The sequence below is a fragment of the Xenopus laevis genome, chromosome 4L, assembly GCF_017654675.1.
Source record: "Xenopus laevis strain J_2021 chromosome 4L, Xenopus_laevis_v10.1, whole genome shotgun sequence".
Taxonomy (NCBI): Eukaryota; Metazoa; Chordata; class Amphibia; order Anura; family Pipidae; genus Xenopus; species Xenopus laevis.
The window spans coordinates 35736839-35756607 of record NC_054377.1 but is presented as its reverse complement, the minus strand read 5'-3'; the positions used below and the strand labels follow the sequence as shown (position 1 = coordinate 35756607).

The 19769-nt window shown below is 40.3% G+C and overlaps 1 protein-coding gene across 6 annotated transcripts in view; it reads left to right on the top strand.

Annotated features, from left to right (window-relative positions):
- The window catches only part of dus2.L (dihydrouridine synthase 2 L homeolog), a 254007-nt gene that overhangs the window by 16631 nt on the left and 217607 nt on the right, over window positions 1-19769 (top strand). For 5 of the 6 annotated variants that reach the window (XM_041590114.1, XM_041590115.1, XM_041590112.1 and 2 more), the window contains exon 2: window positions 645-762. The exons of the other annotated variant lie outside the window; for it this stretch is intronic. In XM_041590114.1, coding sequence (XP_041446048.1) covers window positions 649-762 — 114 coding nt within the window. In that variant the 5' untranslated portion in view covers window positions 645-648. The remainder of the gene's footprint in view (window positions 1-644; window positions 763-19769) is intronic. 6 annotated transcript variants of the gene reach the window in all.

Genomic DNA, 19769 nt, shown 5'->3' with positions numbered 1-19769 from the left:
GTTAGTACAATATCATTGCAAAAAGAGTGTGTTTCGTTATGCAGTTAATTATGGCCGATTGCATGAAAGATTCACTGCAATAACACTGCCGTTCGTGTAAAAAGTGTGTACCACTTACCAGGCAGACTGATGTGGCTGCCATGTAACTCATACTGAGGGGTAAATATTGGAGGCACAGGGAGCAGTAAACAGCAGACATATGGTTTCCACAAGCCTTCTGCATTCTTGCTGCTGCTAGTTCTCAGCCCTGTTTTAAAAGGCAATTTCTGCTGTTTGACATAGAAGATAAAATCTACTTCCTGTGGCGCAGTGATCTCTTTATTGGCAGATAATAGATTCTGCTGTTTGTGGCACTTATAGAATTAAAACATTAAGTTTTAAACTTTAAAGAGCTACTGACACGTTCCTATAAAAATCATAGGAACGTGTCAGTATGAAGAAAATGCTGCACATAAAATATTTCCCCTCTATATATTTTGTGTGCAGCATTTTCTTCATACTGACACGTTCCTATGATTATTATAGGAACATGTCAGAATCGCTTTAAGATGTGCAATGCGTAAATATTTTTTAGCGCAATATTCTTTGCTTACTGTTGACAGAAGAGACTGGATGACAAACCCTATTTGTATTTTCTTGTTTAGGAAAATGATGGGTCTCTCTTTCCAAGATAAGAACATCTTGGCTCCTATGGTTCGGGTGGGTACATTGCCAATGCGTCTCCTTGCACTAGATTATGGTGCAGATATTGTGTACTCTGAGGTAAGAAGGGGCTTGGTGACAAACATCTAATTTTAGAGGAATTGTTCAGTGTAATAATAAATACTTGGTAAATAGGCTGTGGAAAACAAAAAATGTTTTCAATATAGTTAGCCAAAAATGTAATCTATAAAGGTTGAAGTGATCAGATGTCTAAAATAATAGTAATCGGTTGGCTCGTTGATCGGCCCAAGTGGAAAATTGTGATCGGGCATCCGAGCATCGCCCACTGTTAATGCTGAATCGTCAGATACAGGTGGTATTCTAATGTTTCTTGAAAAGATCTTTTCCAGGAAAGATCGTAATTGTTAGTCTATGGCCACCTTTAGAGTGATGTAAAGCATGAAGTTGGATTCTGTCTATTATGTTAGACATCTGTTCAATCTAGCCTTATATAGATTACAGTGTTGACTATATTATTATTTATTAGAAACATTTTTTATTTTGCACAGGCTATTTACCCAATTTTTATTTTTACAATGGAAACTTATATTATGCAGTGTATAAAATGCTAGTAATTGTGAATCTTTTGTATGCAGTACATTATATTATATGTTCATATTTTTTTCTATTTAGCTTTTCAAACTACTAATTGGAAGTACAGATTTACTTTAGAGCCACGTGCAAACTTCTACCTTTAATGGGGTGGCTCACCTTTAAGTTAACTTTTAGTATGTTATAAAATTGCCTATTCCTAGCAACTTCACAATTGATTTCATTATAGTTTTTGAATTATTTTCTCTTTTCTGCCTCTTTCCAGCTTTTAAATAATGGTTCCTGACCCTGGCAGCCTAAACTGCTTTGTGGGACTACAATATTATTGTTATTGTTACATTTTATTACTTTTTACTCTCTCACCTATTCATATTTACATCTGTTCATACTACTGCCTGGTTACTAAAGTAAACTGGCCCCTAGCAGCCCAGATATCTGCTAAAATGTCAAACTGGAGAGCTGCTGAATAAAAAACTAAACTGAAAAACCAAAAAAAGGATACCAGTTGCAAATTGTCTCCGAATATCAATGTTTACATCATACTAATGTTAACGGTAAACTACATTTGAACCTGATGCTCTTTAACCCTTTCCCTGCCAGCTGGTGTGTCCTAGATGCGAACATCTACTGCCAAGCAATTTTTAGACATTTTGTACTCTTTCACTTTAAGGGCCTTTCCTGGGGCAGTCTTTTAGTTTACCCAGGAAAACAATATATTGTTTTTTTCAGTACAACATAAACATTTAAAATATGCAAGAATTCTGGTGTAATTCTACTTCTGTAAAAAAATATAGGCTTCTAAGTGTCTAATAAAATGAAAAAGATCATGTTTCACAAAAAACAATTACATAGTTTGGGGGGGGGCAAAGATGGAAAAAAAGCACGGTCATCCCAGAAAACCATCTATTTTCGGAAAGTATACATTCCCCCGAATTCAAATTGGGTGTGTATGTCTTTCTACTCCAAAGCACCAAGCTGCAAACCTTTCCTAAACTTGGCGATAAAAGCAATGGTTTATACATTTCAGAAAATCGCCTAAAAATATTGCAATTGGCCACATTTATGTCACCCAATTTTATACATAAAATTGGAAAACACACTACTGAACAGTTCAATGCCAAATATGCAAAGATATACCAAGTCAGCTGGCATGTGTGGACCACAAATAAAAATAGTGCATATGAATTTTCTCCGCTGTCGTTTTGCCTTCTCTGAACAAAGCCCCCTACTTTGTATTATGTGCCACAAGACCCTCTAACAGAACCAAGACCCCCCAAAACCATATATTTTTGGAAAATACACATTCTGACAAATCAAAAATGGGTAATTAGGTCTTTCTACTCCAATCTACCATACTGCAAAGCTACGCTTTAAGGAAGGGGTTTTTATGACATTTTTGAAAAGCACCTAAAAATATTGCAAATGGCCGCATTTATCTCACCTAATTTCTTACATACAATTGTAAAACACCATAAATATTTATGCCAAGGGTCTACTGAACAGTTTGATGCCCAATATGCATAGATATACCAAGGCAGCTGGCATGTGCGGACCCCAAATAAAAATAGTGCATATGAGTTTTCTCCGCTGCTGATTCACCTTCTGTGAACATAGACCCTTGACTTCATATTATGTGCCTCAAGACCCTCCTAACAGCAAAGACCCCCCAAAACCATATATTTTTGGAAAGAACACATTCTGATCAATCCAACAAAGATTGATCTTTCTACACCAAACTGCAAAGCTTTTCTAAACGTAGATGTTTTTACAAACATTTCTGAAAATCACCTAGAAATTTTGCAGTTTGCTGCATTAATCTCAAACAATGTTTTACGTACAAAGAAAAACCACCCTAAATATGGACGTCAGAGGTCTACTGAATAGTTTGATGCCCAATATGCATAGATTTACCAAAGTATGTGGTGTGTACGGACCCCAAATGAAAAACGTGCATATGAATTTTCACGCTGGCCAACTCAGCTGCTGAAAAGAGAGCCCCAACTGTGTGTTATGTGCCGTAAGACCCGCAAACTGTAAAAAGACCCCCAGAAAACCATATATTTTTGTATAGCACATATTCTGCCGGATCAAACTAAGTAAAATATATCTTTCTATACCAATGCACCAAACCACAAAACTATACTAAAGTTACATAAGGAACAATAATGCAGTGATAAAATTGCAATAAAACCACAAAAATTATGTTAATCAATGAAATAACAAAATAATTGGTCCAACAGCGCAATTAGTGGCCAAAATCGATTATCCAATAGTCACGCTGTCAAAATAATAAGTTTTTAGGAAAAACAAACAAAAGATAACAGTACAAGTAATATGTAAAAAAAACTCCTGTTTGTGAGTTTTTGTGTATACATGTTTGTGCATTTCTAAAAGTTGTCTAAGTGTGTAAATACATGTAAATATGTGTACAAATGGAAGCAAGTGTGCTAAAATAAAATTTCCAATCTTTAATAAAATGTATGCATAAGTGTATAAATGTACTGTAAGTATGTATAAGTGTGTAAAAAAAGTGCACTTACCATTTTTGGAGCAGGAGGATGCTAGAGACAGTCTGGACAGCAACGTGCGCAGCAGGAAGTGAGTGGGCTGGTGCGCAGGAAGAGGTAAGGAAAGTAGCAGAAGTGCCATACATGGCACATCTGCTACTTTGAAGTTGGATCTGCGACAATCCAACGTGACAGCCCCCAGCCTCGTTATCCTGGAGGCTGTCTTCCCTTCTGACTCTCTGCAGAGGCGGCAAAAGCCGCCGATGCAGAGAGAAGGGCTCAGCTGCAGCAGCCTGAGCCCTGAACCTCCAGCATGTACGCCGTACATGCTTTGCGGTTAAAGGGTTAAAGATGCAAATAACTGACTGCTGTGTGTTCTGTGAGTTATCTGACTGAGACAAACAGCATTTTCTTTTCTCTCTTTGGGGTAAACTAGTTGATACATTAAGTGCATTTATTTTCTTTTTGTGTTTTAGCTTTAGAGGTCTAAGGGGAACATTTTTTAAAAAAAAGTTAATAAGGGGTTGTTTTACTGGTGGTAGCAAATAGCATTTTTTTTCTCCTTTCCCTCTTTCTTCTAATTAAGGGGGAGGGGTTAATCAGGTAAATTCTGAACAGGCTTTGTGTTCTCTGGTTGAAACCTTAAACTTGTGAAGGCAAAGCGAGTGTGGGAGCTGCTAAGCGAGTGTTGCATGTGAATTAAGTGTTAAGCAGCATTAAAAACCTTAAGGCGTTTAAAACCAAAAAGGCATTTTGGCGTTTGTGAGGAATTACATTTGGGAGACTGTAAGTACCTAGTGTAAATATGATTGGGTTTGCTGGTATTACTCAGTGTGTGTCTTGTCACATGTATGTGGTGTTGGAGCAGCAGTTCCATGCAGTATTTACATGTGAGAGATGTCCGTGGGTTTTCATCTTGAAATCTGAGCTGCAGACTCTAAGGGGTGAACTTGCAGCACTGAGAGCAGAGGCAAACGAGGGGAATGACAGGAGGCTCACAGAGCAACCACTGGCAGGGGCTAGTGGAGTGGGGGGAGGAGAAGGGGCAGTGGAGGCTAATGAGGGAGGAAGGTTTGTGACAGTGAAGAGGGGAAGTAGCGGACAGAAGGGTAGGGGGGCTGGTCCACAGTTTGTCCAAAACAGCAGTTTTGGCTGAAGATGCTGGGGAGGAAAACTCTGAACTGGCGTGTATGGAGCAGGCTGACTCTCGGAGCACCCCGGGAGGCAGTGGCTCTAATACGGGTGGTGGGGGGAGTGCAAAGAAGGAAAGGCAGGTTCTAGTTATAGGGGATTCAATTATTAGAAAGGTGGATAGGGTAATCTGTCGCAAGGCCCCTACATGCCGAACAGTCTGCTGCTTGCCTGGTGCTAGGGTTCGGCATGTGGTGGAACGAGTGGACAGATTATTGGGAGGGGCTGGGGAAGACCCAGCGGTCTTGGTACACATAGGTACCAATGACAAAGTTAGAGGAGGTGGTGAAGTCCTCAAAAATGATTTTAAAAAACTAGGTGCAAAGCTGAGGTAATTTTCTCAGAGATATTACCTGAGCCACGAGCAACACTAAGGAGACAGCGGGAGCGTAGGGAAATTAATGCGCGGCTGAAAGATTGGTGTAGGGTTTTGGGTTTTTGGAGAACTGGGCTGATTTCTCAGTCAGCTACAGGCTCTTTGCTAGGGATGGGCTGCACATCAATGATGATGGGGCAGCTGTTTTGGGAGAGAAGATGGCTAGACGGTTGGAGGAGATTTTAAACTAAGTGTGGGGGGGAGGGTTCCGTATAAGATTTAGTGGAAGACAGGTTAGATGAGATAGTGGGCAAAGAAAGGGAAAATGGGGGAGGAGATTTGGCTGGGGGTACTGTTAAGGATAGGGAGGACCACATGTCATATGTTCAATATGGTACCAGTATTAAATGTATGTTTACAAATGCAAGAAGTCTGACTGGTAAAATGGGAGAGCTGGAGCTGCTGTTGTTGGAAGAAAAATATGATGTGATTGGTGTGGCCGAAACATGGCTGAATGAGTCGCATGACTGGGCAGTAAATATCAGTGGCTATACTTTGTTTCGGAGGGACAGAGGCAATAGAAAAGGAGAAGGGGTATGTCTGTATGTTAGGCAGGATTTAAAAGCTTATATAAAGGAGTAGGTTATGTTAGAAAATGAGGGGGCAGAAGTGGTATGGGTGGAGTTCTTCACCAATTGTAAAGAATCCAGCAAATTAATTGTAGGAGTATGCTATAGACCCCCTAATGTAAGTGAGGAGGAAGAGACAAAGCTCCTAATGCAAATAAAAAAGGCTGCTAGTTTAGGTAAAGTAATGATAATGGGGGATTTTAATTACCCAGATATTGACTGGAGCAACAGTACTGCTAGATCAGTTTTATGGGAACAAGTTTATAAACTTATTGCACGACAATTTTTAGCACAGGTTGTTGAGGAGCCTACCAGAAAAAATTCTATTCTTGATTTAGTGATCTCAAATGACCCAGAACTTATAGCAAATGTGCAAGTCATTGAACCCCTGGGTAATAGTGACCATAATGTTATATCTTTTAATGTCTGGTGCAAAAAACAAAAATATACTGGGGCAACAAAAACCATGAATTTTGGAAAAGCTAATTTTAGTGCCTTGAGGGCTGCCCTACAGAGCATTGATTGGAGCAATAAGTTTTCAGCTAAAAACATAGAACAGAAATGGTTGTCCTTTAAAATGATATTAAACCATTACTGTTCTCAATTTGTTCCCTTAAAGCAGTGATCCCCAACCAGTAGCTCGCGAGCAACATGTTGCTCTCCAACCCCTTGGATGTTGCTCCCAGTGGCATCAAAGCAGGTGCTTATTTTTAAATTTCAGGCTTGGAGGCAAGTTTTAGTTGCATAAAAACCAGTTGTACTGCAAAACAGAGCCTCAATGTTGGTTGACAATCCACATAGGGGCTACTAAATGACCAATCACAGCATTTATTTGGCACCCCAAGAACATTTTTCATGCTAGTGTTGCTCCCCAACTCCTTTTACTTCTGAATGTTGCTCACGGGTTCTAAAGGTTGGGGATCCCTGCCTTAAAGGCTAAACGTAGAAGCTCTAAGAATCATCCTGTGTGGCTTAATACAGAAGTAAAGAAGTTAATGGGAAAGAAGAGAAAGGCATTTAAAAACTACAAATCTGTAGGGACAGAAGCTGCATTTAATGAATATAAACACTGTAATAAATGTTGTAAATCAGCAATCCGGAAGGCTAAGAAAAGAAATAAAGAGTTAATTGCGGGGGAGGTGAAAACTAACCCTAAAAAGTTTTTTAAACATATTAATAGTAAAAAGATGCAGGTTGAGAGTTTTGCTCCGTTAAATAACAGTACCAGTATGGTTGTAACAGATACAGAAAAGACAAATGTGTTAAATCAGTTCTTTTCTTCAGTGTATACAATAGAGGAGTCTGGGTTCACAGGCTCACTTAATAACTGCACAAATGTTTCAGCTCAATCTAGTCTGTGGCTGATTTAGGATATGATTCAAAAAGCTTTAATACAAATTAATGTAAACAAGGCTCCAGGGCCTGATGGCATACACCCCCTGGGTTCTAAGAGAGCTTAGTTCATTTTTAGACCAGCCCTTATTTCTGATTTTCTCAGATTCACTGTCATCTGATATGGTGCATATGGAATGGAGAAAAGCTGATGTTATTCCAATATTTAAAAAGGGATTACGATCTCAGCCTGGCAATTATAGGCCAGTAAGCTTGACATCTGTGGTGGGCAAATTATTTGAACGCCTGTTAAGGGATCACATTCAAAATTTTGTCCTAATGAATGGCATTGTGAGCAACAATCAGCATGGCTTTATGAAGGATAGGTCATGTCAGACGAATTTGATTGCATTTTATGATGTGGTAAGTACGATTCTGGACAGTGGGCGTGGCAGTAGTTGTGATCTATTTGGATTTTGCCAAAGCATTTGATACTGTGCCCCACAAACAACTGCTTTCTAAACTAAGGTCTGTTGGGCTTAATGAAGTCGTTTGCATGTGGATAGGAAACTGGCTACAGGATCGGGTACAGAGGGAGTCAAGGGAGAAGGGGGTCATTCTTCCACTGTATAGAGCACTTGTAAGGCCCCATCTAGAATATGCAGTAAGTTTTGGTCTCCATCACTCAAACAGGACATTATTGAATTAGAGAGGGTACAGAGAAGGGCAACTAAGCTGGTAAAAGGTATTGAAAATCTTAGCTATGAGGAAAGACTGGCCAAATGTTCACGCTGGAGAAGAGGCGCTTAAGGGGTGATATGATGACTGTATAAATATATAAGGGGATAATATAATAATCTATCTAATTCTTTATTTACCAGTAGGTCTTTCCAGCTGACACGAGGTGACTCATTCCGATTATAAGAAAAGAGGTTCCGCCTAAATATTCAGAAGGGGTTTTTTACAGTGAGAGCTGTGAAGATGTGGAATTCTCTCCCTGAATCAGTTGTACAGGCTGATACATTAGATAGCTTTAAGAAGGGGTTGGATAGCTTTTTAGCAAGTGAGGGAATACAGGGTTATGGAAAATAGCTCATAGTACAAGTTGATCCAGGGACTAGTCCGATTGCTATTTTGTAGTCAGGAAGGAATTTTTCCCCCTCTGAAGCAAATTGGAGAGGCTTCAGATGGGTTTTTTTTGCCTTCTTCTGGATTAACTGGCAGATAGGAAGTTAATAAAAAGAAAAAAAAAAGGTTGAACTCGATGGACATGTCTTTTTTTCAACCGTACTTACTATGTTACTATGTACAAGGAATGTTTGCAGTTTTCATCCTTCTGGGTCACCAGCCTGTTGCTGCTAACAACTGCTGCATTTTGCCTTAGCGATATGCTGAGGCCATCCATTTTACATGCTTATTTTTTTTGTCAATAGACCACTAGAACCTAATTAAATTTTTAGAAGGTAAAATATTTTTAAACCTTTTTTACATTAATACAATACATTTTAGACAATGTACTAAAGAGGAGTATGACACAAAATGTGTACTACACTACTCAACCTTTTTTTTTTTTTACCCATGAACCACATTCAAACGTAAAAAAATAAATTGGGCGATCAACACAAGAACATTAAAAAGTTGCTAAATAAGGGCTGTTGGCCATTTGGTGGACTTGCAGCCTATAGGAGGTACTGTTTGGCAGTATATTTGGTTTAATGCAAAACTTGCCTCCAGACCTATAATTTAAAAATAACCATTTGCTTTGGGGCCACTGGGAGCAACATGCAAGGGGTTGGTGTAATGTTCTGTTACCTGTGATCCCGTAGGAAGATGGCTGGTCCACGGAGGACTGGTGGCAACGAGAACTCCTCTACGGCTCCGGTCTTCACCGACGCCCTTTTGGGGCCCCGGGTTTTCTGCGGCGGAGACAGCAAAGGAGCCAAGTGTTTTATCAAAGCGTAGTACAAGGGATCAGGCAAGGACGTAGTCAGGTTCAGGCAAGGTCAGTTCCAGAAGTCAGAGAAGCGAGGTACCAAAGGATCAGACGAAAGCGTAGTCAAGTTTCAGGCAAAGGTTGGTTTCAGGCAGCGAAGGTTCAGGAAAACAAGCAGAGGGCCAAACGGGAACATGGACAACCATGGCTTTAGCGGAACAGTAGAAACTGAAGCCAGCTTGGGCAAGGAGAGGAGGAAGGTATTTAAGGGAGCAGAAACCAATCAGGAGCAGGCTAAGGAAGAACAGGCACATCAACAGCCAATAGGAGACTGGGCGCACCATTATGAGGTAATTACACCTAAGTGTTTTGGCGGGAGCATCTGTTTGACCCACGCCAGAGTTTTGACTCCGGCGCCCAATTTGACGCATGCCGACGTTTATGCGCCGGCGCCTTAGTTGACGCACGCCAGCGTTTATGCGCTGGCACACGGCGGATGTTACAGTTGGTGAGCAACATGTTGGTGTTTTAGTTTAGCTAGGAAAACTATATATCATTTGACAATTTATGCTTTTAGAATATGCTAGAATGTGTGTTATTCCTCATGTGCAGTAAGATATATGCTTCTAAATGTCTTAAAGGACCAGTAACATCAATTTTTTTTTTTTTTAATTTGTTAGTATTCATCGAAAACTGGTCTTTGGTAGGAAAATACAGACAATAACAAATTCCCCTCCCCACAAAAGGTTCATCCTCCATACTTCCCTATGGGATACATCGCAAAGTTTGTTGTTTTGCTGCAGTTTGGAAGCCTGGCCACTGGAGCCATACAGTTGATTGTTTGTCATCTCCAGTGCCACTGTAGGGACTGGTTGGGTTTCAAGTAAGCGAAGATATTGGGGTAGGCTTGGGTTCTCCAGCTGATGGTGATGCTCCATTCTTGCTTGCATTCCTGATTGCTGAATTAGTTTGCTGCAGTTCTTTTTCTTACACAAGCAGTGTTCATATCTTCATGAATTAAGTGCACACTCGCAGACCCAGCATGACCATGTAGGAGGTACTTACTAGTTATGAGGCACGTAAATGTGGCTTCCGCCTCAGTGTCCACACTGCCTCAAATCGCTTATCTGTTGTGTGTGTGAGCAGTCTACTCCTCTGCCCTGCCTCTGTTCTGCTGTGCTTATGAAACTTGCAAATATGCTCATTTAAATAGTATTTTCAATTTATAGGCACATTTTTGCTTTTCTCTATTGTATATTTCAGTCTTGTCTGATGTTGCTTCCTCTGCTAAAGCAATAGATAAGTGTAAGGAGCCAAAAAAGGAGTCTAAAAAGCCTGGCAATTATAGACCAGTAAGTTTGACATTTGTAGTGGGCAAATTATTTGAAGACTTGTAAAGGGATTACAGTCAAATTTTATATTTTGTTGAATTGTATTATGAGCAATAATCTGCATGGCTTTATGAAGTATAGGTCATGTCATACAAATTTGTTGCTCTTTATGATGAGGTTAGTAAGAAGCTGGACCATGGGGTGTGTAGTTCAGGGTTCTGTATTGGGCAGACAAGATTCCGTGTTGATAAATGTAAGGTCATGCCATGGCCGCCCCTGCCAGGGCCGCACCTGCCATGAGGCAAGGTAAGAACTTAACCCTTAGCTACCTTAGTGCTTTGCATTATTTATTGACAAGTAGAGGGAACGGCGATGGGGGCGCCCTCATATGCTAATCTATGTATCAATACAAGAGGGAGCATATTCTACCACAATATGGTCAAAAAATGTATTATTTAAGAGATTTATCAGTTATATTTTTGTTCTATGGAAAGGTGACAAAAGTGAGTTTATGGCCATGGTAGAAAGATTGAATCGGAAATGATCAAATTTAAAGTAAAGTGTGACCGTGACATTTCGTTTTTGGACTTAAAGTTTAAAATCAAACGCAAAAAAATTGAATGTGGTATATCATAAAGTAATGGATTGTAATACATTATTACACTCGGATAGATGCCATGCTCCATCATTAAAACTCTCACACTTTCACAATTCTGTATTGTCTTGAGAAACAATTCAGACCAGGAGGTGTGTGAAAAGCAGCTTCTTGAGATGGAGAGATTAAGAGGGCAACTCTTGATATAGCTCCTGAACAATGCTAGAATTAAGTTCCAACAATGTAAACATAAAAAGGGACCTGGTTTAGTATTTTATACATGTTACAATATGTAATGAAAAGAAGTTAGGGAGCACCAACCATCAAACACAGAGGATGTTGTGCAGGGTCAAGTATATGTTAGATATGTATCAAAAAAGAGAAAGAACTGACCCATACAGTTGCACACTCCCATCCGTTGAATCCAAGACTCGTGTGTAATAGTAATTCAAACATAACTTTTAATAAAGCATTACAACAATGTCCAGTGTATATGGATTAAAATATTGGTTAATGACAAGATGGCGAATTGACAAAAGGCAATTTTGATTTGTTCTATTGGTTATAAACAATAAACGGCCGTGTTGTAAATATACATAGTAAGTAAGGTTGAAAAAAGACACATGTCCATCGAGTTCAACTTTTTTATATATATATATATATATATATATATATATATATATATATATATATATATATATATATATATATATAAAAAAAAAGTTGAACTCGATGGACATGTGTCCTTTTTCAACCTTACTTACTATGTATATTTACAACACGGCCGTATATATATATATATATATATATATATATATATATATATATATATATATATATATATATATATATATATATATTAACTACCTATCTGCCAATTGATCCAGAGGAAGGCAAAAAAAACCCATCTGAAGCCTCTCCAATTTGCCTTAGAGGGGGAAAAATTCCTTCCTGACTCCAAAATGGCAATCAGACTAGTCCCTGGATCAACTTGGACTATGAGCTATTACCCATAACCCTGTATTCCCTTACCTGCTAAAAAGCTATCCAACCCCTTCTTAAAGCTATCTAATGTATCGGCCTGTACAACTGATTCAGGGAGAGAATTCCACATCTTCACGGCTCTCACTGTAAAAAAACCCTTCCGAATATTTAGGTGGAACCTCTTTTCTTCTAATTGGAATGGGTGACCGTGTGTCAGCTGGAAAGACCTACTGGTAAATAAAGCATTAGAGAGATTATTATATGATCCCCTTATATATTTATACATAGTCATCATATCACCCCTTAAGCGCCTCTTCTCCAGCGTGAACATCCCCAATTTGGCCAGTCTTTCCTCATAGCTAAGATTTTCAATACCTTTTACCAGCTTAGTTGCCCTTCTCTGTACCCTCTCTAATACAATAATGTCCTGTTTGAGTGATGGAGACCAAAACTGTATGGCATATTCTAGATGGGGCCTTACAAGTGCTCTATACAGTGGAAGAATGACCCCCTCCTCCCTTGACTCTATGCCCCTTTTAATACAGGTCAAAACCTTATTTGCCCTTGATGCTGCCGACTGGCATTGCTTGCTACAGCCAAGTTTATCATCTACAAGGACTCCAAGGTCCTTTTCCATAATGGATTTGCCTAGTTCAGTCCCATTAAGGGTATAAGTGGCTTGGATATTTTTACATCCCAGGTGCATGACTTTACATTTATCAACATTGAATCTCATTTGCCACTTAGCTGCCCAGATTGCCAGTTTGTCAAGATCATGTTGCAAGGATGCCACATCCTGGATGGAATTAATTGGGCTGGATAATTTTGTGTCATCTGCAAACACTGATACATTACTTACAACACCCTCCCCATAGTCATTAATGAACAAGTTAAATAAAAGTGGACCCAATACTGAGCCCTGGGGGACCCCACTAAGAACCTTCCTCCAAGTAGAGAATGTCCCATTAACAACCACCCTCTGTACCCGATCCTGTAGCGTTTCCTATCCACGTGCAAACGACTTCATTAAGCCCAACAGACCTTAGTTTAGAAAGCACTCGTTTGTGGGGCACAGTATCAAACCCTTTGGCAAAATCCAAATAGATCACAACTACTGCCCCCCCACTGTCCAGAATCTTACCACATCATAAAATGCAATCAAATTCGTCTGACATGACCTATCCTTCATAAAGCCACGCTGATTGTTGCTCATAATGCCATTCATTAGGACAAAATTTTGAATGTGATCCCTTAACAAGCCTTCAAATAATTTGCCCACCACAGATGTCAAGCTTACTGGCTTATAATTGCCAGGCTGAGATCGTTATCCCTTTTTAAATATTGGAATAACATCAGCATTTCTCCAATCCATAGGCACCATACTAGATGACAGTGAATCTGAGAAAATCAGAAATAAGGGCTGGTCTAAAACTGAACTAAGCTCTCTTAGAACCCGGGAGTGTATGCCATCAGGCCCTGGAGCCTTGTTTACATCAATTTGTATTAAAGCTATTTGAATCATATCCTGAGTCAGCCACTGACTAGATTGAGCTGAACCATTCGTGCAGTTATAAAGTGAGCCTGTGAACCCAGACTCCGCTATTGTATACACTGAAGAAAAGAACTGATTTAACACATTTGCCTTTTCTGTATCTGTTACAACATACTGTTACCATCATTTAATGGAGCAGCACTCTCAACCTGCATCTTTTTACTATTAATATGTTTAAAAAACTTTTTAGGGTTAGTTTTCACCTCCCCCGCAATTAACTCTTCATTTCTTTTCTTAGTCTTCCGGATTGCTGATTTACAACATTTTTTACAGTGTTTATATTCATTAAATGCCGCTTTTGTCCCTACAGATTTGTAGTTTTTAAATGCCTTTCTCTTCTTTCCCATTAACTTCTTTACTTCTGTATTAAGCCACACAGGATGATTCTTAGAGCTTCTACGTTTCGTCCTTAAGGGAATAAATTGAGAACAGTAATGACAACCATTTCTGTTCTGTGTTTTTAGCCGAAAACCTAATGCCCCAATCAATGCTCTGTAGGGCAGCCCTCAAGGCATTAAAATTAGCTTTTCCAAAATTCATGGTTTTTGTTGCCCCAGTATATTTTTGTTTTTTGCACCAGACATTAAAAGATATAACATTATGGTCACTATTACCCAGGGGTTCAATGACTTGCACATTTGCTATAAGTTCTGGGTCATTTGAGATCACTAAATCAAGAATAGCAGTTTTTTCTGGTAGGCTCCTCAACAACCTGTGCTAAAAAATTGTCGTGCAATAAGTTTATAAACTTGTTCCCATTAACTGATCTAGCAGTACCATTGCTCCAGTCAATATCTGGGTAATTAAAATCCCCCATTATCATTACTTTACCTAAACTAGCAGCCTTTTCTATTTGCATTAGGAGCTTTGTCTCTTCCTCCTCACTTACATTAGGGGGTCTATAGCATACTCCTACAATTAATTTGCTGGATTCTTTACAATTGGTGAAGAACTCCACCCATACGACTTCTTCCCCCTCATTTTCTAACATAACCTCCTTCTTTATATGAGCTTTTAAATCCTGCCTAACATACAGACATACCCCTCCTCCTTTTCTATTGCCTCTATCCCTCTGAAACAAAGTATAGCCACTGATATTTACTGCCCAGTCATGCGACTCATTCAGCCATGTTTCAGCCACACCAATCACATCATATTTTCCTTCCAACACCAGCAGCTCCAGCTCTCCCATTTTACCAGTCAGACTTCTTGCATTTGTAAACATACATTTAATACTGGTGCCATATTGAACATATGACATGTGGTCCTCCCTATCCTTAACAGTATCCCCAGCCAAATCTCCTCCCCCATTTTCCCTTTCTTTGCCCACTATCTCATCTAACCTGTCTTCCACTGAATCTTTTACTGAACCCTCCCCCCCCACACCTAGTTTAAAATCTCCTCCAACCCTCTAGCCATCTTCTCTCCCAAAACAACTACCCCATCATCATTGAGGTGCAGCCCATCCCTAGCAAAGAGCCTGTAGCTGACTGGGAAATCAGCCCAGTTCTCCAAAAACCCAAAACCCTCCTCCCTACACCAATCTTTTAGCCACGCATTAATCTCCCTACGCTCCCGCTGTCTCCTTAGTGTTGTTTGTGGCTCAGGTAATATCTCTGAGAAAATTACCTTGGAAGTCCTCACCCTCAGCTTTGCACCTAGTTTTTTAAATCATTTTTGAGGGCTTCACCACCTCCTCTAACTTTGTCATTGGTACCTATGTGTACCAAGATCGCTGGGTCTTCCCCAGCCCCTCCCAATAATCTGTCCACTCGTTCAGCCACATGCCGAACCCTAGCACCAGGCAAGCAGCAGACTGTTCGGCATGTAGGGGCCTTGCGACAGATTACCCTATCCACCTTTCTAATAATTGAATCCCCTATAACTAGAACCTGCCGTTCCTTCCTTGCACTCCCCCCACCACCCGTATTAGAGCCACTGCCTCCCGGGGTGCTCCGAGAGTCAGCCTGCTCCATACACGCCAGTTCGGAGTTTTCCTCCCCAGCATCTTCAGCCAAAACAGCAAATTTGCTGTTTTGGACAAACTGTGGACCAGCCCCCCTACTCTTCTGTCCCCTACGTCCCCTCTTGACTGCCAGTTTGTAGTTAACAAGCCACATGATAATATGGCTTTCTTGCATACTCGATATGCCTTAATAATACATTGCAATCACCGGCGGAGTCATCCGAGTAATTTAGGTAATTATGTGTTTGTACTCCAAACTACTATACTGCAAAGCAATGCTAAAGGCGGTGGTTGTTATGACATTTCTGAAAATCGCCTAAAAGTATAGCAATTGGCCGCATTTATCTCACCTAATTTCTTACATACAATTCTAAAGCACCCTGAATATTGATGCCAAGCGTCTACTGAACAGTTTGATGCCCAATATTCATAGATATAACAAAGCAGGTGGCAGGTGCAGACCCCAAATATGCTTTACTAAATTTGCCGATTATAGCAGCGGTTTTACATTTCTGAATAGAACCTAAAAATAGTGCAATTGGCCACATTTATCTCACCCAATTTCTTACATAAAATTGGGAAACACCCTAAATATTGACGCTAAGGGTCTACTTAACAGTTTGATGCCCAATATGCATAGATATACCAAAGCAGGTGGCATGTGCGGACCCCAAATAAAAATAGTGCATTTGCATTTTCTTTGCATGCGATTCGCCTTCTGTGACTAAAGACCCTGACTGTGTATTATGTGCCACAACACCCTCCTAACAGCACAAAGACCCTCCAAAACCATACATTTTTTGAAAGTACACAAGGATACGATCACTGAGATTAATAATATTTAATATCCCTGAGTTTTCCTCTGCTCCAATCTCGTTCCCAGTGATTCTGACGCTGATAGACCCACCTTTCTTGGTTTCTTAATTCTCTTACCCCTACTCCTGACCCTTTTCTGTTGTCTGTCCCTAAAAAAAGAGGATGCAGATGTATTTGATTTAGTGGCGTTGGTAGAGGTATCCTCATCCGATCTCTCTGATCTAGATAGATCACTCTGTGAGGTATTTCTATTATTAACTCTGCATCCCCATTTATAGACTGTACCCATAGCATAATCAGTGGTATCTCTAAAATATTTCTGTTTCTTCCAATAAAATAATTTTTAGTGCAACCTGATCTATTTCTGCATTGATTTCTGAACATGCTTGAGATATGCACTTCATTTTGAGAATAATCGGATAACTGTTTCTCAATATCATTGATCTTAGTAGTTAGATCTGATACAACCTGTCTCTCATGTTCACATGCTAAATTAAGTAATTGCATAGAGAACTTGTGCAGTACTTCCTCCCACCTCCCTCTGAAAATATCTTCTGGTATTTCAAAGGTCGGGAGGATTTTGATACGCAGCCCCCTGGGGATAATGTTGCTTTCTATATATTTATTATATATGGAAATAGTCCACCATGATTTGGTCAATTTCATTTGTTGCTGCTGATATTCAGAGAGCAACATCTTACAATCACCATCTGATTTTGAGCTACTACTACCGGTCTCAACTTGGAATACATCTGACACCAACCATCAAACACAGAGGATGGTGTGCAGGGTAAGTATATGTTGGATGTGTATCAAAAAAAGAGAAAGAACTGACCCATATAGTTGCACCCTCCCATTCGTTGAATCCAAGACTCATGTGTAATAGTAATTAAAACATAACTTTTAATAAAGCATTAAAACACTATCCAGTGTATATGTATTAAAATATTGGTTTTGCTTATTAATTTTAAGATGCAACATTAGAGGAGAATATGGAAACAGTATACATTATACCGATACAGTTACCCATTGACATCAATTGAAAACACATTTACCCATTAACACCTATTGGAAACATTGTGAGGATGTGTGGTACACTTTAATTTATTTTCAATAAATCACAACACTGTGAGGCTCTTCAACTTATCACACAATTTATTTGTCAATGTCTGAACTTTGATTATCAAGACCTGTCCGGCACAGGATTACACTTGGTCTTAATTAAGGTATTGCGTTTGATGGGAGAAGGTTATGCCTAAACGTATTTTGCATAATCTTCAAAGTTTACCTATATAGTCAAGATAAGGGACCCAGAATGGACCATAAGCCGCAGTATGAAGCCGTAGATGCATTGAGGCACAGTATAATCCATACGACTAGCAGTTTCACCCATATCAGTGCGTCTACCTTACCATTCCTCGGGAGGGATCTCTAAGTGGGGGAAGGAGTTGGCACTGGAAGTGGAATAACTCGGGTGACTCTGCCAGTGATTGCACTTTACTGTCACATGGCTTGTTAATACATTTACAACACAGCCGTATATTGTTTGTAACCTGTAGAACAAATCGAAATCGCCTTTTGTCAATCCGCCTTCTTGTCATTAACCAATATTTTAATCCATATACACTGGACATTGTTTTAATGCTTTATTAAAAGTTATGTTTTAATTACTATTACACGTGAGTCTTGGATTCAACAGATGGGAGGATGCAACCATATGGGTCAGTTCTTTCTCTTTTTTTTTTTTTTATACATATCCTACATGTTGGCTTGGGACATGGGGGAAATGAGGTCAGTTAGCCATGGGAGGGGCGGAGTATAGTATGCTTAAATTGTGTAACTTTATGAACTCGATGTGGAGAAGCATACTTCTATCATTGGTAAATGTAAGGGCCTGAAGGCTCAAACTGGAGTAGCGGACCAAAGAGGAAGCTGAAGTTCAGCACAGTTCGCGGTACAATAGGATTAGGCAAAAGAATGGTCAAAGTCCAGGCAAATAGGTCAGTTCAGGCGGCAAGGGTTCAATAACGATAAACAGGCAAAGGGTCAAGATCAGGAACAAGAATCAATATATTACTAGCACACCCAGGGACACACGAAGTAGAACCTATAATTGGGCAATGTTTGCAGACCTTTAGGCTCCTTAAATAGGCCTCCATTGGCGCCAAGGGATAAACGTGATGACGTCACTGCGCTGGCGTAATTGCGCAGGCGTTCCGACGCTGACGTCCATCCAAGCGCCGGCATCCATTCTGACGCTGGCGAAAACGCGCTGGCGTCACAGTGCCGCGCCTGGGAAGAACCGCGTGGAAGGACTAGGCGCCGCCATCTTGGACAGCAGGGCAGCGTTGGCGTGGAGGCAGGAGGTAATTCTCCCTTACAGTACCCCCCTCCTTATGGGGTGCCTCAGGACCACCACGACTGGATTTCGAAGGAAACTGTTTGTGGAATTTCTTGATGAGTGCAGGAGCATGCACATCTGAATCTTTCACCCAGGAACATTCTTCTGGACCGAAACCCTTCCATTCCACAAGGTACTGTAGGGAACCTCTTGAAACCCGGGAGTCCAAGATTCTTCTTACTTCAAACTCCTGAAGACCATCTACAATGACAGGAGTGGGAGAAGAGGAAGATGACTCTGAAGAGGAGGCAGACTTGAGAAGGGATACATGAAATAAATTGGGGATCCGCATCTCTGGAGGAAGTTGAAGCCGGACTGCCACTGGGTTGATAACCTCAATGATAGGATAAGGACCAATGAACCTGGGACCAAGTTTGGGGGTAGGAATCTTAAGATGGATATTCCTGGTGGAAAGCCAAACTTTATCTCCCAGGGAGTACTGAGGAGTAGGACCTCTTCTCTTGTCAGCAAAAAACTTCTGCGAAATAGAGCTCTTCTCCAGATTGGACTTTGTAGCATGCCAGATAGCTGAAAGGCCATAGGATGCTGTCCGAAGACACAAAAAAAAGGAGATCTCCCAGAGGAGGCATGCAAAGCATTGTTGTGGGCAAACTCGGCCCAGGGAAGGAGATCTGCCCAGTCGTCTTGGCATAAGGAAACATGGCAACGTAGGAATTGTTCGAGAGCTTGGTTGACACGCTCTGCAGCACCATTGGACTGTGGATGGTAGGCAGAAGAAAATTGAAGAGAAATATGAAGCGCCTTGCACAAAGATCTCCAAAATTTGGAAACAAACTGGGACCCCCTGTCGGACACAATTTCAGCCGGAAATCCATGAAGGAGAAAAATGTGTTGAATGAAGAGTTTAGAGAGCTACGGAGCAGAACGCAACTTGCGAAGAGGAATAAAGTGAGCCATCTTGCTGAATCTGTCTACTACCACCCAGATGACCATGTGTCCCA